Source organism: Tachysurus fulvidraco, chromosome 14 (assembly GCF_022655615.1).
Source record: "Tachysurus fulvidraco isolate hzauxx_2018 chromosome 14, HZAU_PFXX_2.0, whole genome shotgun sequence".
NCBI classification, from domain to species: Eukaryota; Metazoa; Chordata; class Actinopteri; order Siluriformes; family Bagridae; genus Tachysurus; species Tachysurus fulvidraco.
The window spans coordinates 1,686,903-1,709,402 of NC_062531.1; the positions used below are offsets into that span (position 1 = coordinate 1,686,903).

General features: G+C 41.6%; 1 protein-coding gene across 1 annotated transcript in view; it reads left to right on the plus strand.

Moving 5' to 3' along the window:
* The window catches only part of alkal1 (ALK and LTK ligand 1), a 21,159-nt gene extending 1,867 nt beyond the window's left edge, over window positions 1–19,292 (plus strand). Inside the window, exons 2-6 of the mRNA XM_027154156.2 lie at window positions 1,335–1,542; window positions 11,050–11,103; window positions 11,784–11,864; window positions 15,589–15,671; window positions 18,811–19,292. Of these exons, the coding sequence (XP_027009957.1) occupies window positions 1,347–1,542; window positions 11,050–11,103; window positions 11,784–11,864; window positions 15,589–15,653 (396 nt within the window). The 5' untranslated portion in view covers window positions 1,335–1,346 and the 3' untranslated portion in view covers window positions 15,654–15,671; window positions 18,811–19,292. The remainder of the gene's footprint in view (window positions 1–1,334; window positions 1,543–11,049; window positions 11,104–11,783; window positions 11,865–15,588; window positions 15,672–18,810) is intronic.
* The last annotated feature ends 3,208 nt before the right edge of the window (window positions 19,293–22,500 follow it).

Below are 22,500 nucleotides of genomic sequence, written 5' to 3' on the forward strand. Positions count from 1 at the left end.
CAGTGTTAAAGTACTGTATTGAAATCAGAGGTAAATAATCAACACTTCGATAACGTAACACTTATTTAACCACATTAAAGCTTAATTAAAGGGATCTCTTAATGCTACCCGGTCACTGTTTACTAAGTGTAATAAAGTGTGTTACTGTGTGTGTTAAGTCAGTGTTAAATGTTCACTGAAGATTATTAAACACTTTAGATAATGTTAATGTTAAATGTTAATGATAATGTTAAACTTCATGCACAGACATGACATTAATTCAGCAGAGATTTGTGTTCATTTCATTCTGAATGTGTCAAAACTGAGGACAAGGATCAATTAACGCTAATCCTGTAATATTTATTTATTAATAGTTTATTTATCGATGTTGTCGGACAAACACAGAGTGTGAAGTCTGTGCCGAGGAGCGTTCAGTATTAACGAAAACATCACGACGTTAAACACTACAAAGTGTCAACAGACACAAAACGTCAGGTGGCACGACCATGCGTTAATTAAAATAAATACTTAATGAATTAAATAAATGTATTTCCTGTTATCGATAAACATGTAGACTTGTGTGTTTGTTGTATCACACGTTAAAAGGTAGATTTTTATTGCCTCTTTTACATTTTACCTGACGTTAAACTGGGTTACGAACACAGCCATATTACTGTATAAACTTCTAAGTTCTCTTTAAATTACTGAAACTCTCAGATATAAACAATATAAAAACTGTCGGAAATTCTCACTCTCACTCACTCATTTTCTACCGCTTATCCGAACTTCTCGGGTCACGGGGAGCCTGTGCCTATCTCAGGCGTCATCGGGCATCGAGGCAGGATACACCCTGGACAGAGTGCCAACCCATCACAGGGCACACACACACTCTCATTCACTCACACACACACTACGGACAATTTTCCAGAGATGCCAATCAACCTACCATGCATGTCTTTGGACCGGGGGAGGAAACCGGAGTACCCGGAGGAAACCCCCGAGGCACTGGGAGAACATGCAAACTCCACACACACAAGGCGGAGGTGGGAATCGAACCCCCAACCCTGGAGGTGTGAGGCGAACGTGCTAACCACTAAGCCACCGTGCCCCCCCCCCCTGTAGGAAATTATTATATAAAAAAAGAGTTTTTTACAACTAGTTTTCCATGGGTTTGGGTCACAGCTGTAGTTGTACTGTACAGGACATGTAACCCTTCATGACTGCTCTGCATCTTAAAGCACCTTTAAACACATGGAGATGAAATGCTGTCAGACTGTAGGAACGTGTCCTAACTGGGTTTTCCTGTGTGTGTGTGTGTGTGTGTGTGTGTGTTTGTGTGCTTGTTTGTTTATCAGGCTGAAAAAGCCATGCAGGCTGAGAAGAGATGGCACATATTGTTGAGTGTAATTGTTTTGCTCATCACCTCCAGCCGGTGCATGGACAGTAGAGAAGCGACACATGCAGACAGTCAAACTCTGCTGGACCTGCTGCTGCGTGTGATCAAGGACGGTGAACGGGAAAAGATCAACACGCGAGAAAAATCCACCCACAGCAGGCCTATAGGTGAGCTGATGATGACGATGATGATGATGATGATGATGATGATGATGATGATGATGATGAAGATCATACAAACATAATCCTTGCTGTTACATTTTCATGTGAACATTTGAAGCATGTTCTCTGGACGCTGGTGCGGTTTCACACGAGTTCTCCGTTAATCTGCTCTGACAATCACAGATAATCCACCACCAGTTTCTGGTCTATTGAACAACTTGAAAGCGTAACTGAATCTGGTCGCTTGTGACCCACCGTGAGCAGAGGTGGCAAAAGTACACACATCCTTTACTCAAGTAGAAGTACAGATACTCATATATATATATATATGTGTGTGTGTGTGTGTGTGTGTGTGTGTGTGTGTGTGTGTGTGTGTGTGTGTGTGTGTGTTTATTTGAATATATAATTTTGGAGTGTGCTGATGGATATTTGTGTTCATCAGCCACAAGAGTGTTACGAAAGGCAGGCACTGATGTAGGTGATGTAGGGTGGAGTCAGCGTTCACATTCATCCCAAAGGTGTTCAGTAGGGATGAGATCAGAAAACAACCACATATAGCAGGAAAGGTCAGGTGACCCAATACTTTTGGAAATATAATGTATACCAAGTGTATCACCAAGGCCATATCCCAAACTGTAGGGAGATTCCAGCTCTGTCCTTGAAAACAACTCAAAATTATTGTGATGTTTTACAAATGACTAAATTAATGTTAATTAAATTAAGCACTTGGTGTTTTTTGGGTTGACACCAGGGGCAGTTCTAGGGTTTCATCTTTAGGGGTTTTTAGCCCTCAGTGAGAATTTAAAACAAGAAGAGTTCTATATTATATATTATATGACAACTCTGGTAATAAGAATAGTGACTTTTCACCGCTTTTGGTTGCCGTCTTTGCGTCTTTCCGCCGATTAACGTTATAGATAAACGCCTCCAGCTCTGACTGCGCGTGCACGCTGCGCGTACCTGTGCTTCTCCGTTCTAATAAAGCAGACAGCTGAAGACGCACTTTTGAAAGACTACAACACATACGTGTAAAAGTAAAAAAAAATCGCTCTTGGATCAAACTGATAAATAATTTTCTTTCCCATCGACGACACGTCCTGCATTTTAACGTCATTTTTATGAAAGTAAAAATTATCCTTATAGTTTTAGGGTGGCTGAGATCACAGACAGGGGGCTGAAGCCACCCTAATAAAGGGCTAGAACCTCCCCTGGGTGACACAATTCGCAACGCATTCGCCATGAATCCTTTGTGGCACCGATTATTACAAACATCTCCCTCATATATGACCATGTGTGTTCAGGAATGTCCTCGTTGTTAGTTACTTTAACATCGGTGACTCCCTCTGAATGAACATGAGCCATTCCTTTTGTAGGCGCTGCTCATTGTTAGCTCCGCTATCCTTAGTCTATGTCTGATAGCCAGTAAATAATACAGTACACCAGTCACATGGGGAAAAAGCCGCACAATGATAGGATGATAGGCTGGAAACAGCTCAATGAGAAGGAATAATACTAAAAGTAACGAGTCTGTTTGGAAAATGTAAGAAGTAAAAAGTACAGATATTTGTGTAAAAATTTAATGAGTAAAAGTCAAAAGTTGTCCCACAAATAAATAGTGGAGTAAAAACTGATACCAGAAAAATGTACTTAAGTACAGTAACGAGGTATTTTTACTCCCCACCTCTGATCACGAGATGCCATACAGGGTTAAATTCACATACAGACAAAATGCTTAATAATTACAGTACAGTATAATTGGAGAGCGCACAAGGTGCACAGTTCCATCCGACATGTCTGAATGCTCAGATCCGCAGAAGGTGTTGATTAGTTTCCTATTAATCGCAGGTTTATATCAATACACTCTTTCTGATGCGTTAGTGTTTCCATAGTAACAGCTGTGCCACAACATTCGTGAATACGGGAAGTTTTCTGTTTGGAAAGGATTTCATTTTTATGTCTATTTATGGCTCCGATACCGTGAGTGAGAACAGAAACTAACTTGTTTCATGGATAAATGTAACCATAAATGGCTAAAAAACTTTATTTAATAAATTCAAAACTGTAATCATTGGACATTTTGCATGTAATAACTCATAATTATTCTGGTTTTTATGTTTATTTAGTGAGGAGTATTTTTTTACTAGAAATATTTTTTAACAACCCTACAGTAACAGTTCATTGTTCACTGCCTCTTGTGGCGGTTTGAGGTATTGTACCACAAGACAGTCTGATTATAAACATGATGTAGATTTGACCAGGAAACGTCCTAGAAACTATTTGCTTGCTTTTGTTGACTGGTGCGATAGCTAGCTAGCAAGTTGCGTAGAACTTGAACGATTACGTTTTGCTGTAACGGTAACTATCTAACCTCGGCTAGATATAACATTATGTCGTGATATAAATCATCTGGTTAGAGTTTCAAGACATTTTCAACTTTTGTACACATTTCAAACCAAATGTAGTGTTTACTACTTAAAGGTGGGGCCTCCGATATTTGAGAAATGCTTCTGAAAACTGCGTTAGGCCAACAAACAAAACAATGATCAAAACAAACGTGTAGCCAATGAGCAGAAAGGGGCGTGTCTTGTCAATATGGGCAAAGAGAGTGTTCAGTGCGCGTGTGCGCATATTCACAGGTCGGAGTTTCCCGAGTCAATAACTCCTGAGCTAAACGCTGTTACTACACAAAACGCGGTTGTAGCTGCCTCTCTACATCACTACGATAGAAAAGAGGTGTTATTTGTGTAGTAACAGCGTTTAGCTCAGGAGTTATTGACTCGGGAAACTCCAACCTGTGAATATGTGGCCAACTTCCTGCTCCTTCAGTTCTCTCCAGCGCTGGAAAGCTGATCCTATATTAACACGTCCTACTTCTTGTCCTTATCGTAAGTCTTTCTTCTCTTTCTTTCTTTGTTTTTATCCTCCATGTCAATGTTAAAACCGCTTTCTACTAATGTCACACATGCGCACTGAGCACTCGCTCCACCCATGTTGACAAGACCCGCCCCTTTCTGCTCATTGGCTACACGTTTGTTTTGATTTTTGTTTAGGTTCTCGGCCTGACTCGGTTTTCTAAAGCATTTCTCAAACATCGGAGACCCCACATTTAATAACTGTAGTACATTTACATTTACATTTACATTTACAGCATTTGGCAGACGCCCTTATCCAGAGCGACGTACATAAGTGCTTAAATCTCTAACACTGAATACATTAATGCTGGTTCACTAGGTTACATACTTAAGATACCATGAGTTTAAAACATTTGTTCAAAGTTACAATGAAAAAGTGTCAAAGGGTTTTTTTTTTTTTTTTGTTTTTTTTTAAATGCAAAAGATAAGGAAAGAAGTGCTAGTTGAAGTGCTTCCTGAATAAGTAGGTCTTCAACCGCCGCTTGAAAATAGCCAGTGACTCGGCTGTCCGGACCTCTATGGGAAGTTCATTCCACCACCTTGGTGCCAGTACAGAGAAGAGTCTTGTAGTATACTTGCCTCTTACCCTGAGAGATGGTGGAACCAGTCGAGCAGTGCTGGTAGATCGGAGGTTGCGGGGTGCAGTGCGAGGAATGATGAGGGCTTTGAGGTAAGAGGGGGCTGGTCCATTTTTGGCTTTGTAGGCCAGCATCAGTGTTTTGAACCGGATGCGTGCAGCTACCGGAAGCCAGTGGAGGGATCGCAGTAGCGGGGTGGTATGCGAGAACTTTGGCAGGTTGAAAACAAGCCGGGCAGCTGCATTTTGGATCATTTGCAGAGGACGGATTGCGTTCATAGGTAGACCTGCCAGCAGTGCATTGCAGTAATCCAGTCTAGAAATGACAAGAGACTGAACAAGTACCTGGGCAGTCTGTGTGGACAAAAATGGCCGAATCCTTCTAATGTTGTAGAGAAGAAACCGACATGAGCGAGTCACATTTGCAACATGAGAGGAAAAGGACAGTTGATTGTCCATGGTTACCCCAAGGTTGCGAGCTGTGGCTGAAGGGGAGATCAGATCGTTGTGCAAGGATATAGCAAGATCGTGACCTGGGGATGGATCACCTGGGATGAACAGCAGTTCAGTTTTGCTAGGATTGAGCTTTAACTGATGAGCAGTCATCCATGATGAAATTTCTGCCAGACATGCTGAGATCCGGTCAGAAGCTGTGGCATCTGAGGGTGGGAAAGAGAAGATAAGTTGTGTATCATCAGCATAGCAGTGGTAAGAGAACCCATGTGATGAAATAACTTCACCAAGAGAGTGAGTATACAAGGAGAAAAGAAGAGGACCAAGTACTGAGCCCTGTGGGACGCCAGTGGAGAGTCTGCGTGGAGCAGATGTCACTCCCCTCCATGTTACTTGATATGAGCGTCCTTCCAGGTAGGAGGCAAACCATTCCCAAGCTGATCCGCAAATCCCAAGACTCTTGAGGGAGGATAAGAGAGTCTTGTGGTTGACCGTATCAAACGCTGCTGAAAGGTCAAGGAGGATAAGGACGGATGATAGTTTGGCTGATCTAGCAGTATGTAGCTTCTCAGAGACATCCAAAAGGGCTGTCTCTGTAGAGTGAGCTGCTTTAAAGCCAGACTGTTTGGGATCTTGGAGGTTGTTCTGTGAGAGATAGACAGACAGTTGATTATAGACAATGCGTTCAAGAATTTTTGAAAGAAATGAGAGAAGTGATACCGGTCTGTAGTTACTGATGTCTGATGGATCCAGAGCAGGTTTCTTTAGGATGGGAATAACCCTTGCTCTCTTGAAAGTAGTTGGTACCTGACCAGATGCTATGGATCTATTGACGATAGTAGAAATGAAGGGCAAGAGGTCTTGTGAGATGGTCTGGAGCATAGTGGTAGGGAGTGGATCCAATGGGCAGGTGGTAGGATTGCAGGACTGGATGAGTTGTAAAATCTCTTCTGCTGCCACAGTTGAAAAATGTGACAACGAAGGTGTAGGGGAATCCATACTCTGAGATGTAAGTGCAGTCGGGGCTGAAGTGAAGGTCCGGCAGATTTCCTCAATCTTCTCCTGGTAGAAAGAAGCAAAGTCTTCTGCAGTCAGGGAGGATGAAGAAGGTGGAGCCGGGGGGTTGAGCAGAGAAGAGATGATGTTGTGGAATTTCCGAGGGTCATGTGAGGAAGCTTCAAGCTTTTCCTTGTAGAAGGAAGTCTTGGCAGAAGTCACATCTGAGGAGAACTTGACAAGAAGTGTTCTGTAAAAATCAAGATCTGCATCAAGTTGTGATTTCTTCCACTTTCTCTCTGATGATCTTAGCTCTCTTCGATTGTTGCGCAGCACATCTGAAAGCCAAGGAGCAGAAGAAGAAGTTTTCTTGGGTTTAGCGAACATAGGGCAGAGGGAGTCCATAGTTGAGGAAAGAGATGAGAGGAAAGTATCTGTGGCTGAGTCTAAGGGTAGTGAGGAAAAAGACTTAGCATCAGGAAGGGAAGAAAGAGTGCCAGAAGCTACAGATGAAGGAAACAGATGTAGTAAAGGAAACCCTTCATGTAAAACTCTTAAAGCGCTTTATTTAGCGCTGGTGTTTATTTATCTTTGGCTGAGAAGATTTGCGTAATCAAGCGTTTGCTTTCCTCACTCGAGAGAAGGAAGTTTGGCAGCTGTCTTAGAAATGTTTGATGTTTGGCTCAGAGCTCGAGTGCTGGCGAAGGATAACGATGAAGTCACAGTGATGAAAGAGCGTCAAAGCGTTAAAGCGTTAAAGCACAATGAATCTGAGAGTCAAGAAAGTTCCCGTGAAGAGAAAAAAATTTCAGTCAGGTAAAAAGCGGTCAGGGAATTAATGTGTAGATTATATTTATCTGCCCAGTGTAGACAAGGATTTCTGGGAGGTGACGTAGCATTTAAAGGCGGGGTCTCTGATTTTTGATAAATGTTTCAGAAAACTGTCGGGCCGAATAATGAACAAAAATCAAAACAAAAATCAAAACAAACATGTATCTAATGAGCAGAAAGGGGCGGGTCTTTTCAACATGGGCGGAGAGAGTGTTCAGTGCGCATGTGTGACGTTAGCAGAAAGCGGTTTTAACATCGACATGGAGGATAAAAACAAAGAAAGAAAGAGAAGAAAGACTTACGATAAGGCAAGAAGTAGGACGTGTTAATATAGGATCAGCTTTCCAGCGCTGGAGAGAACTGAAGGAGCAGGAAGTCGGCCACATATTCACAGGTTGGAGTTTCCCGAGTCAATAACTCCTGAGCTAAACGCTGTTACTACACAAATAACACCTCTTTTCTATCGTAGTAATGTAGAGAGGCAGCTACAACCGCGTTTTGTGTAGTAACAGCGTTTAGCTCAGGAGATATCGACTCGGGAAACTCCGACCTGTGAATATGTGGCCGACTTTACTTAAGACGCCGAGGCGCTTTTTTCCTTCTCGATAGGTGAGTAACGTTGGTTTTGCTTTGTTACACAGAACTAATATATGCCTTTGTCCTTTACATCATTATGCTTGTGTGGCATTTTTGCTTGTTTGTTTATCTACAATCGTATTGTTCTTCCCTTCAGCTATGATAAAGACACGTTTCTTTCCGTTAGTCGCCTGGGTTACGTATGTGTGTGGGCGGAGCTATCGATACAGGGGTGGGACCCGTTTGGGTTGGGGCGTGTTTGTTTTGGTGATTTCAAATGTCGACATTGGCTTTCAAAAATCGGAGACCGCACCATTAACATATCAGGAAGGAGACTCCGGTGTCAGTTATAGAGGAAAAGCTGTAACTTTCTTCAGGAGTTTATACTTTTCATTTTCTCTCTCGGTGGCATGTTTACTGTCGTACATCTTTTAATTATACAATGTTTGTAGTGATGTCATATGTGTTGATTAAAATGGAAGACCCCGAGAGTGTTCCCGTGTCAGACGTTTGAGACTCTGAGGTTTTATTACGTAACCTGTAAGTCATTCCACCGAACATCTTCGCTCGTCCACTTGGATGCACTTGAAAGATTTTTTTCCTTTCCGCTTTGGAGTTTTAATTAATCACAAACGTCTGATAAACAGATTCTCTGGCCGTTCCTCACACGCGCTGGACTCGAGCCAGGTCTGAATATCTACACACACGTCACGGAGGCTCTGGTGGACGACTCACATGGAAAAAAATGTGTAACTAGCTGTCAGTAATGCCACTGAATCCGATCTAATGTTGCACGTAATGTCCCTAATGGTCGGCTATTTCCTCTTTACTGTCAGAGATAAACTGAGTTACTCTGAGATGTGAGCGCTTTGTGTTAATAAAGCACGCTGTGAATTAACCGGTCGTCTCAAATTCATTCATAATACAGGGTGAGTAATCGCCACGTCCGTAGGAGGCTGGAATTAGCAGCTGCACCAATTTGGGCACCTGACATTTTGATAAGCATTACGATACTGAGAAATAATCTCCTTACAACAGGATGATCAGAGCCCGAGAACAGTTATGGGGGAAAAGTTTGTGCACCCCTGAGACAGCCATTTGAGTCCCATCTGAGACACCCGTGTGTGTGTGTGTTGATCGTCCCATTCCAGGTTTATTCGTCTCTCTTTACTGTTATAATCGGCTCCGGTTTACTCTTCTAGAAGGTTTTTCACTAGATGTTGGATTGTGACTGTGGGGATTAGTGTTCATTCGGCTACAAGAACATCGGTGAGATCAGACTCTGATGTCGGGATGTTGACGAGACTCCAGTTCCAGTTCAGAGTCAGGGCTCAGTGCAGGACTCTCGAGATCTTCACTCCGACCTTCACCTCCACACCATGACTTCATGGAGCTTGTGAACATTGTCCTGCTTGAGCAGGGTTTGGGAATCTTGAAGGGAAGTGATAACGCTACAGCATTTAGAGACATTCTAGACATTTAGGCTTTAAATATTGTGTGAAAATTTGACGATGAAGCTCATATGGCTGTGAGGGTCAGGGGTGCAAATACTTTTGGAAAAAAATCATCCGTTACAAACATACAGACTCTCATTTCTTTTTTTTTTTTGAGTACAACTCCTCATATCGGACGATGTAAAAAAATAAATTATTAAAAATCTGTGTCTGAAACTTAAACACATGTGTAAAGACTTCCTCCAGAAAAGAAAGGAAGTGTGATTTTTCAACAGCGACGATTTATTAACGACGCCAGAGACCTGTGTCTCTAGGCCCTGTGTCTCTAGGCCCTGTGTCTCTAGGCCCTCTGTCTCTAGGCCCTGTGTCTCTAGGCCCTGTGTCTCTAGGCCCATGTCAGCACTGCTGTGTCTCTACTGGCACAACAGATGCTCTGACTCCTGCATGTTCCACTGGCCAGACAGACAGAGGTTCTTCAAAGGTTCTTCGGAGGTTCTTCAAAGGTTCTTCAGAGGTTCTTCAGAGGTTCTTCGCTGTTCGTTTATCATCTAGCAAAAAAAATAAACAGTGACAGAAGAAAGGAAACACGGACGCTAAACACTAAATCCAGCTTGTCATAAATGTTATTAAATGAACGCAGCCACTTAAATCAAAGGCTTTGAAGGATTTCCCATCATTCACATCATTCATGACTGAAGTCAGAAGAACCATGAGCCTCATGGGCATCGAACACAAAATTAATTTTTTTCCAAATCCCTTGTTTCACTAGAGGCATTCAACAAATCCTAAACCTTTACTTTTACACTTCTGCCCAGTTCCTGAATCCAAACGCAGTGAGCTGGAACCTGATCGTCGAATTAACCGAGGTTGGGTCGAGGATGATATCAAAGAAAGAACCCACAGCACCTCAGAGATCACACCTCCCAGCCTCATATCTTAGCATAGAGTGGAGCAAAATCCTGATGCAATAATACACTTACTGACCACTTTATTAGGAACACCTGCACACCTGGGCAATCCTGCAGGTATCCAGTCAGCAGCACTCAAGGAGACACTTAGGAGTTTTTTTTAGGAGAATCTGTCATGTTTCATCACTATTATGTTTTTCTCTACAATACTAGAGGTGATATATTTATAGAAAAGATCCAGAATTATTTTTTTCCACACAGATGTTTGCATCTTCAGAGTAAATGTTGATATCAAACCCATTTTTTTGCTCTCTGAGATGCTCCGAGTGTTTGTTCATCTAAAAAGCAGCTCAGATTTAACACTAAAATTCAACACTAAAATTCAGTTAAAAATGATCAACAGAGGGACAAACATTTAGATCAGACTCACAGACACAACATCAGACACTTCTTTATACCGAGTGAAAACGTCCCGTACGTCCATTTCTCTTAACGAGTTAATCGTTCCTCATTAGATGGTGACGTTTCTTCTCATCTTCAGGCTGGTGTTTGTGTGGATTTTATCTCCTGTACTTGAAAGATTTATGTTATACGGCTTTGTATGTTTCTTCCTCCTCACCTCATGCTGAGAACCCGAGGGACCTCCACATCTGCTCACTTCATCAGGGAGCTCTATTACTCTCTAAATGTTCTGTTATGTTCTCTTCTGCAGTCTGAGATGATTCGATCTCGGGCCCGATCGCATGCATCAGACAAAAAGTTATGGCTCGTTTTTTCATTGCTCTGTTTTTTTTTGTCTTTGTCAGAGATCGTCCTGAGAGACATCAGCATTAAAGACAGGTTTATAAAACATTTCACAGGTAAGAAATCCTTATTTGCATGTTATAATCATTTGAGATCAACGATAAGATCGGACGAGAATAAAACACGTCATTTATCGTTGGTCAGAAATATAATTAATGCACTAAATTAAAGGGACACACATTTTTCATCTGTCTTTGCAGATGTTTGGAACTTAGTCTCGTTTTATTCCTTATTTTTCCCTGCTTCCAAACTTTGTACATTATAAACAGACTCCATCCTGGTGGCTCTGTACATGATAAACACCATTAGAGAATTAGAAATCAATCACCAAACGTCAACAGCAGCACTTTAGCATCCAGATGTTGTCTTATACACCCAGTACACTTGGACGTCCAGGGTCAGGTGACCCCAGAGCCGTTAAAGCTGATTAATCTCCACGGGTCCTGAGATGCCTGTGATAATTGGCAAAAAAATAAAACATTATCCAGAAGCTAATCCGTTCTTCTGTGTCCGTGCATCGCTGAAGCCCGGGGACTTTTTGTGAGACAATAAAAACATCTCCAGTGATGTGAAAACCCTTCGGCTGTCAAACTGCAGTCATGCGTACTTTAGATGATGGACCAAAGTTACTCTGACTTAAACAGAGCCTTTTATTTCTTTTCATAATGCAGGATTAAATAACCGAACAGTTTTATATTTCATAACCCTGATTAAAAAAAGTCTTTCTTTTACCCAGGACCAGTCAAGTTCCCGTCCGAGTGCAAGATGCATTTTCATCGGATTTACCACAACACGCGGGAGTGCAGCAGACCAGCGTGTACGTCCACTTTTATCATTGGAGCCGTGTTGAGTTAGTCACTGATTAAAGCACCGATACTGATGCTGATGCTGACACTGATACTGATAGTGACATTTATACTGACACTCTTACTGACACTAATAATGATACTGACATTGATACTGATGCTGACAGTGACAGTGACACATACAGATACTGATACTGTTGCTGATACTGACATTGATTATGATACTGACACTGATACTGTTACTGACACTGATACTGATACTGACACTGGTACTGATAGTGACATTTATACTGTCACTGATAATGATACTGACACTGTTACTGATACTGACACTTACTGATACTGACACTGATACTGACACTGTTACTGACACTGTTACTGATACTGACACTGATACCGACACTGTTACTGACATTGATACTGACACTGTTACTGATACTGACACTGTTACTGACACTTATCGACACTGATACTGACACTGTTACGGACGCTGTTACTGATACCGACACTGTTACTGACATTGATACTGACACTGTTACTGATACTGACACTGTTACTGACACTGTTACTGACACTGACACTGTTACTGACACTGATACTGACAATGTTACTGACATTGATACTGATACAGACACTGTTACTGACATTGATACTAATACTGACACTGATACTCACTTACTGACACTGTTACTGACACTGATACTGACACTGATACGAACACTTACTGACACTTTTACTGTCACTGATACTGACACTGATACTGACACTGTTACTGGCACTGTTACTGACACTGTTACTGACACTTATCGACACTGATACTGACACTGTTACGGACGCTGTTACTGATACCGACACTGTTACTGACATTGATACTGACACTGTTACCGATACTGACACTGTTACTGACACTTATCGACACTGATACTGACACTGTTACTGATACTGACACTGTTACTGACACTTATCGACACGGATACTGACACTGTTACGGACGCTGTTACTGATACCGACACTGTTACTGACATTGATACTGACACTGTTACTGATACTGACACTGTTACTGACACTGTTACTGATACTGACACTGTTACTGGCACTGTTACTGATACCGACACTGTTACTGACACTGATACTGACACTGTTACTGACACTGTTACTGATACTGACACTGTTACTGATACTGACACTGTTACTGACACTGTTACTGATACTGACACTGTTACTGACACTGTTACTGGCACTGTTACTGACACTGTTACTGATACTGACACTGTTACTGACACTAATACTGACACTGTTACTGGCACTGTTACTAACACTGTTACTGACACTTACTGACACTGTTACTGACACTGTTTCTGACACTGATACTGACACTGTTACTGACACTTACTGACACTGTTACTGACACTGTTACTGACACTGTTTCTGACACTGATACTGACACTGTTACTGACACTGTTACTGACACTTACTGGCACTGTTACTGACACTGATACTGACACTGTTACTGGCACTGTTACTGACACTGTTACTGACACTGTTACTGACACTGATACTGACACTGTCACTGATACTGACACTGTTACTGACACTTATTGACACTGATACTGACACTGTTACTGACACTGTTACTGACACTGATACTGTCACTGATATTGACACTGATACTGACACTGTTACTGCCACTTATTGAACCTGATACTGACACTGTTACTGATACTGACACCGACACTGTTACTGACACTGTTACTGACAATGTTACTGATACTGACACTGTTACTGACACTGATACTGACACTGTTACTGACACCGACACTGTTACTGACACTGTTACTGACACTGATACCGACACTGTTACTGACACTTATTGACACTGATACTGACACTGTTACTGACGCTGTTACTGATACTGACACTGATACTGACACTGTCACTGATATTGACACTGATACTGACACTGTTACTGACACTTATTGACACTGATACTGACACTGTTACTGATACTGACACTGTTACTGACACTTATACTGACACTGTTACTGACACCGACACTGTTACTGACACTGTTACTGACACTGTTACTGACACTGATACTGACACTGATACTGACACTGTTACTGATACTGACACTGTTACTGACACTGATACTGACACTGTTACTGACACTTATTGACACTGATACTGACACTGTTACTGATACCGACACTGTTACTGACACTTATTGACACTGATACTGACACTGTTACTGATGCTGTTACTGATACTGACACTGTCACTGATATTGACACTGATACTGACACTGATACTGACACTTATTGACACTGATACTGACGCTGTTACTGATACTGACACTGTTACTGACACTGATACTGACGCTGTTACTGATACTGACACTGTTACTGACACTGATACCGACACTGTTACTGATACCGACACTGTTACTGACACTGTTACTGACACTGTTACTGACACTGATCGATTCCTCACTCAGCAGGTTCAGCTTCTGCACCGTACCCATATCTTCTTATCTCTGATGTTCAACCATGAGGTTTAGCTGCAACATTTTTCTGGTTGTGTAACAGTAATTTTGTCATTTTCTGCTCAATGCTGGAATGCACAGGGAGGATTTATTAGGAAATTTCACCATCTCTTTGCAGTGTGCACAACTCCAACTCCCAGCCTTCCACTCCTCCCTTTTTAAGGAGTTTTCCTCTGTGTCCTCGCCATCCGGGAGCCAAGATACAGGAAGATGGAGTTTATTTGTAAAATTAAATGGTGTGTCCTGGAAAGTCAGAGATTCAGAAAAAAGAAAAATAATACTAATAAAGAAGAAGATATCGAAAAGGATCAGGATATTTGCTATAATATAAAAACAGAGCTATAAATAGATAAAAATTCTATTATACCTGAAATCTGGAATTGTTGTCAAATTGGTTTAAGAGAAATAACTCTTTTCATTAAGCACTGTTATGGAAAAACCTTGGACTGCCAGCACTACGGTGATTATTTTCCCGTAACACCATGACACGGTGTGTTTTACTGTTTTAATGAGATTTGTTAATATTTAAATACATTTCCATTTTAAACAGAAAAAAACCACAGTGACATTTAAATATTTCTGAAGATGAAGCAGATGTAGATTTTTTTTTTAACAATTCATAACAATTCCGTTAGGAAGAGTGACAAAGTATAATAAAGAAAACCGAGAGAATGTTCTAGATGTCTGAAGCAGTTGTGTTTTTTTACTGCACTGTTAGAGGTCTTCTCGGGTCTAAAGAAATCTACCCGACCCGAAGTGACCCGAATCACTTTTTACCCGAACCCGACGTGCATAATTTATTATTTTTTTTTAATAAAGACACGACCCAAGACAAACCCGAAAAAATTAGACCCGAGTCCGCTACAGCATGGATTCAACATTGATTGACAGGTCTGTTTCAACGAAAATGAGCTTACCGCCAGTCACATGTCGCAAGCGGTCTTGGCAAACAGAGGAGAGGTTGGAAAAGGACTCGAGTCGATGCACACACACGAGATACAGTAGTTCGGGTCTTCTCGGGTCCGTTCGGTAAAAACACATTCATTTTAAATTACCCGAGACCTGATGTACAAGTGAAACTTTTAGACCCGAACCCGCTCGGGTCTCAGGTCGGACCTCGGGTTTTTGGATCTAAGTGGACCCGAGAAGACCTCTAGTCACTGAGTGAAATGTGTTTTATTTTCTCTCCTCAGTCTATAAAAGATGTGCGAGATTGCTGGTGAGGTTAGCGATGAGCCCGCTTTGTGCTCAGCCGTAGCAGCAGAGCGACAGAAAAGTAAGTTACATTGCTTAATAATTCCCTGTTTAAAAATGTTCGTTGAAATGAACCAGAATTTAAATGGATGTAAATCTTGAGTAAGATGAGACCTGATGTGAGTTTAAAGGAAAGCACGGATCGAATGAATTCGGCCGATTATTCGTCCATCCTTTTGCGATGCTGCGTGTGTAAACGTGACTCACTGCACCAGAGCTGAATACACACAAACATCCAGAGTCTCAGTTTCCAGGCTTTCAGGAGAAGAGAAACACAGAATGGATTAATGTTTAATTAAAGCAAAACCTGTATATTTTTACATTCTGTCTCGGCACCATTTGTCGTCTCTGTGGTGTTTTTGTGTGTAATCCTGTGATGACTTGCTTCCTTGGTAGATTTGTAGATCTGTTTATTGTCGGAGCAGTCAGGGGTCAGGAACAGAAGGGAGGAAATTAGGAATAAATAAGAAAAACATGTCGTGAAAAAGGAGAAAGTCGTCATTTTCATTTTATTCTGATTTCACAAATTCAACGACAATGTCATGTTCACACCATGTCCTTTATTTCAGTTCCAGTCCAGGCTCCGCACCTTTCCCGTCAATCGTTTGTTACCCATTGTGTTTAAATGTATTACAAGCATCATTTCCCTAATCCCATGTACCATGTTCTGGTTCTGACCTTCGTCTCTTTTCTTCAGTCCATCGTTACACATTATCCGAGTTTATTGCTCTAAGGACTTGGACAATGGTTTACACCATAACAGGGAAACTATCGAGTCCACACACTTGCATCCTGCCATCTTTTACTAAACGTTATTCTCCTACACTATTAAGGGCTGTTTAATGTTTCTCATAAGTGTTTCTACTAAGAACATTCATTCATTCATTCATTCATTCATTTTCTACCGCTTATCCCGCTTATAACTACTCGGGTCACGGGGAGCCTGGTCATGGGGCGTCATCGGGCATCGAGGCAAGATACACCCTGGACAGAGTGCCAACCCATCACAGGGCACACACACACTCTCATTCACTCACACACTCATACACTACGGACAATTTTCCAGAGATGCCAATCAACCTACCATGCATGTCTTTGGACCGGGGGAGGAAACCGGAGTACCCGGAGGAAACCCCCGAGGCACGGGGAGAACATGCAAACTCCACACACACAAGGTGGAGGCGGGAATCAAACCCACAACCCTGGAGGTGTGAGGCAAACGTGCTAACCACTAAGCCACCGTGCCCCCCCTACTACTAAGAACAGTTCTAACAAAACCATTTTAAATACCCTAAGAACACTTAGTCCTCTTAGTCTTAAGAGAAGAAAATAACAAGCAATAATGTGGAGTTTGTATCACAAACCATTTCTAATTAAGGGTTCATAGGAATCAGAAACCGATCGGAGGTGCACATGGTGTCCGATAGACGTCCACAGAGCCATGTGGATGCTAACACTTCATAGTGTCAGAGACATGCTGGTTACTTTAACAGTCTGAGATCTGAGGACTGACTAAAAGAGGCTCCCGACTTTGTCCATCACATCAGCAGCAAACCAGTGAAATCGGACTAAAATCTAAATCCGAACCAGCTGTTAGTTCACACCGACGTAATCTTCAAACGGATGAGCAGAAGATTTTTTTTCTGTCTGTGTTGTGACATCGACGGTGACAGTAATGGACGAGCGAGGACGTATCCTAACACGTGAAAGCACGGAGACTGTGGTTTGATTAGGAAATGAAGTGTGAACGATTCGCCCGGAGCCATTGTTCCTCTCGCTTTTCCTAGACGCTAACAGAAATGTTCAATTGGCCGGTGATACATCGAGTCAGTAATTATCTGTGAATTAGTAAAAGAAGTGTCACAGCAGCTTCATGACAGATTGAGTGGTCGAAATTTAAACCTTTTCACACTTGGCCTGAATACTCACTCGCTGAACGCACACTCAGAAAGAACCTGGGCTTGTTTTGGGGGCGGGGCTTCATCATAACTGTAAGGTATCAGCAGATAGAGAAAAGGGGCGACAGAAAATACAGAATAGTACGAGGGGAAAGAGAAATAATATTATAGAGTTGCTTTACCCTAGTTTGGGGCAGTGGTGGTTTTACCCTAGTTTGGGCAGTGGTGGTTTTACCCTAGTTTGGGGCAGTGGTGGTTTTACCCTAGTTTGGGCAGTGGTGGTTTTACTCTAGTTTGGGGCAGTGGTGGTTTTACTCTTGTTTGGGGCAGTGCTGGTTTTACTCTAGTTTGGGGCAGTGGTGGTTTTACTCTTGTTTGGGGCAGTGGTGGTTTTACTCTAGTTTGGGGCAGTGGTGGTTTTACCCTAGTTTGGGGCAGTGGTGGTTTTACTATAGTTTGAGGCAGTGCTGGTTTTACTCTAGTTTGGGGCAGTGGTGGTTTTACTATAGTTTGGGGCAGTGGTGGTTTTACTCTAGTTTGGGGCAGTGCTGGTTTTACTTGTTTGGGGCAGTGGTGGTTTTACTCTAGTTTGGGGCAGTGGTGGTTTTACTCTTGTTTGGGGCAGTGGTGGTTTTACTTGTTTGGGGCAGTGCTGGTTTTACTTGTTTGGGGCAGTGGTGGTTTTACTTGTTTGGGGCAGTGCTGGTTTTACTTGTTTGGGGCAGTGCTGGTTTTACTTGTTTGGGGCAGTGCTGGTTTTACTTGTTTGGGGCAGTGGTGGCTCAACTGGTTAAAGCTCTGGGTTGTTGATCAGATCATCGGGGTTGGAGGCCCAGCACAGCACAGCCAAGCTACCACTGCTGAGCCCTTTAGCAAGGCCCTCGACCCCTCCCTGCTCCAGGGGCAATGTATCATAGCTTCCGCTGCACTCTGACCCCAACCTCCTCAGTTGGGGAATGTGAAGAAAAGAATTCCACTGTGCTGTAATGTATCTGTGCCCCCCGTTCTTCTTCTTCTTCTTCTTCTTCTTCTTCTTCTTCTTCTTACTGTGAAATATTGTACATCTTCTTTCAGAAATTCATTCTTTCTTAAAATTCGGCTCTCAGTTCTTTTTCTAAATATTTTCAGAAATGTGTTATTTGAGTTTAGTTCTTTTTCCTTTGACAGTATTTTGGATGAATTGTTGGATAATTTGTGGTCAAATATTTGGTTAATTCACAACAAGAATATCGATTTCTAACGCAGGCCTTGTTTATGTTCCAGATCCTGAAGTTACAGAAGATGGAGCTCTGAGGAATTTGGGGCAGATTTATTTTCCGAGGAAGTGCCTTCCAGTCACACCAGTTAGAGCTAGAAATCAAAATGTATTACTGAAATACTGCCACACTTTATTTTGCTCGATCGATTCAAAATATAGTTTGCTTTGAATTGTATGTATTGTTTAACATCACAGCCATTTATTTATTTAAATGATGTGTAAATATTCAGTCCTGATAATCAGATAATATATTTAATGAAATATATTGTTTTGTGTCCCACTGAGTTTTATAGATATTTCTCATCCTCATGATTGATTTGTGTTTTGTGTTTATGAACGTTGCCTCTTTTTTGTCCAAGTTGCTTACGATGCTGTGCTTGTGGTGATGTTTATTGTGGCACTTATAGAAATCAGTTCAAACATTTTAAACAAAGAAAAGTCGATAATGGAAAGAATTGCACTGATGTTTTGAAAAAATAAAAAAGATTCAAGCACATGACTAGTGAGATTATTTAAAATGGTAATGAACAAGAAAGAAAGAAAGAAAGAAAGAAAGAAAGAAAGAAAGAAAGAAAGAAAGAAAGAAGGACAGTTTGATGGATGGATGGATGGATGGATGGATGGATGGATGGAGAGGTGTGAAGATGGAGGAATGGGTTAGATGGATAGATGAAATGATACGGGGACGGATTGATGGATCGGAGATTGATATACAGAAGCGTGAGTGGATGGCTAGATGGATGGGTGGAAGAATGGATGGAGGGAGGGATGGACAGACAGGTGAGGGTGGATGGATTGACAGACTTGGAAGAACACTTCTCATCAGTATTCTGCAGCTAGATAAATAATTGTTAGAAATTTAGAAGACATTTCTAATTTAGTAAATTATTAAAGAAACCAAGGAAGAAATGCAGACTTGTTTTTTTCCACATTCCACATAAATAACGCTTATTTTTAAAAACGTTATTTTCCAGTATAAATTTTGCAGCTGAAAGACGAATGTACACACTGGAATGTTACCCCTCCCTGAGCAATTAAATACTTGGCAACCAATTCTTGCCATCTCAAGGGAGACACAATCTTCTCATAATCTATGAACAACATTCTACCTCCCAGTTTTAAACATGTAACAGCTACCATAAGCAACTTTCGTACAAGTCAGAATATTGCAGAGCATGTAGCTTCCAGAAAAAACACTGAACACTGAAGTGCTGTAACATCGAAACACTGAAAGAAAACAACACTGAAATACGGAATAACCGAAACACTGTAACACTGAAATACTGAAACAGTGAAACACTAAAATACTGTAACACTGAATAACTGAAACACTGTAACACTGAAATACTGTAACACTGAAATACTGAATCTCCAAAACACTGTAACACTGAAATACTGTAACACTGAAATACTGAATCTCCAAAACACTGTAACACTGAAATACTGTAACACTGAAATACTGAATCTCCAAAACACTGTAACACTGAAATACTGTAACACTGAAATCGCATTAGAGATCATCTGCAGGACCTGTAAACACGAGAGCTCATCTGTAGGACCTGTAAACACTAGAGATCATCTGTAGGACCTGTAAACACTAGAGATCATCTGTAGGACCTGTAAACACTAGAGATCATCTGTAGGATGATCAAAATTGTTATTAGTTAGCTATCATAAAGTGTGTTTAATTGATTGATTTTTGTTTAATTAAAATTTTATAATCACATAAAATCACTTGTATAAATTATTAAAAATCCACATTAACATTTTGTTTTCCCCAAAAACACAATTATAACTCGAATCTAACTGAGACCGGTCTGTCAGGAACTTGGCTCATCTTCCTGCTCCTTCACAGGTTCCCCAATACTTTATAAAATTCTCCTTTTTACTTTTTAGCACATTTTATTCTTTCTATTACAAACCTGAATTCTTTCAGCCAAATGTCTGAAGATGGTCCTCATACAGAATGTTCCTTCACTACGTGCTAATCAGGTGATTTATCTGTGTGTGTTTTATGTTCCGGCTCTGGGAAAATGTTCTGAACATTTTATATAAAGGCATCTGGGAGAAAAGACTGAAGGAACATCAGAGCACACGGTGCCGGTCTGAGGTAAGGCTCGAGATGACCGTTATTTAGATTTCATTCATTTTAAAGGTAATTTATGAAGAATTTATTATAGAAGCAGATGTGTGAGATGAAATGATGTTATTCTAATGTTATATTTTAACAGCCGAACTAGCGGCTGTAATGGGAGGTGATTATGGAAGTCTCTGGAGAAGAGCATGTAGAGGAGATGCTTATCTCACTCATATCTTGGCTCCTTCTCCACGATAAGCCTTGTTCTTACATCAGTGAAGAACAACACAGATGGGACATGATATCAAACAATCATGTTGCACTGCTTATTTCTCCTCATTACACTGAATTGTTGCAGGCTGAATCAACAGGGGGGGGGGGATTATTACAGATTAATGTCTGAATTCGAAGGAACTGTTCAGTTTAAACCCCCCAAAAAACCGCCTTGTGTGTGTAGAGTTTGCATGTTCTCCCCGTGCCTCGGGGGTTTCCTCCGGGTACTCCGGTTTCCTCCCACGGTCCAAAGACATGCATGGTAGGTTGATTGGCATCTCTGGAAAATTATCCGTAGTGTGTGAGTGTGTGTGTGTGAATGAGAGTGTGTGTGTGTGTGCCCTGTGATGGGTTGGCACTCCGTCCAGGGTGTATCCTGCCTCGATGCCCAATGACACCTGAGATCCCCGTGACCCGAGAAGGCTCCCCGTGACCCGAGAAGTTCGGATAAGCGGTAGAAAATGAATGAATGAATGAATGAATGAAGTAATGGCACTCAGTTAACCTCACACATTCTTTTCATTACAGAGGAGTTTTAACAGACAAGCATCATTGCTCTAAACGGGGTCTACACAGAACCATTTGTTTGTGAAAAAGGTTCTTTCTATGAGTCAAGTGCAGAACCCAGGCTTCTATATATAACCACAGGAACTTCTTCTGGTCTGAAGGCTGTCCTCATAAGTGTTCCGGCTTGCCGTGAGCCTTATCCGTCCGTTACTCAGAGGGATAGTGACCCTGTGACAGACTTTAATTGAGGCTTAATGTGAGCTCTGAACACTCATTTCTCCCTCCGTATGTAAGAACATCATCCCGACCCACGGCGGAGCTAAAACAAGCAACATCCCTGCCAGAAAAACAGTCAGCCAGCTCTGTATGTTCTCACGCCACGGAGTCTCTGAAGACTCCTTAAAACACTGGAGATAATCTGAAGCACACCGAGCTAACATCAGACACATTCCCTTCATCTCGCTTTCTCTCCACAGAGGCCCTCCGATTCTGTACGTAGCACTTTAATCCGATCCCGTCGCGAGGTAAAGTTGGTACGATGTCCTAGTATACTGGTGGGAAATCGCAGCACGATGTCATAAACTCATTTACATGATCATTTGCATATCGAAGTGTGTTACACCAAGATGGAAGACTTTCACAAGACATATTATTAACAAGCATTTATCAGAGAAAAGCATAGACTCTACTTATAAGTGGGAAGTCGGTGCTAGGAGTCGCGTCATACTTTATATACTTATGAAAATATGCTGTTCGTCCCACGGCACCGTTGACTGCCGCATTCCGATTGGTCAGAAAGAAGGTGTTGAGGAATGTTCTAGAACAGCAGCTCTGACAG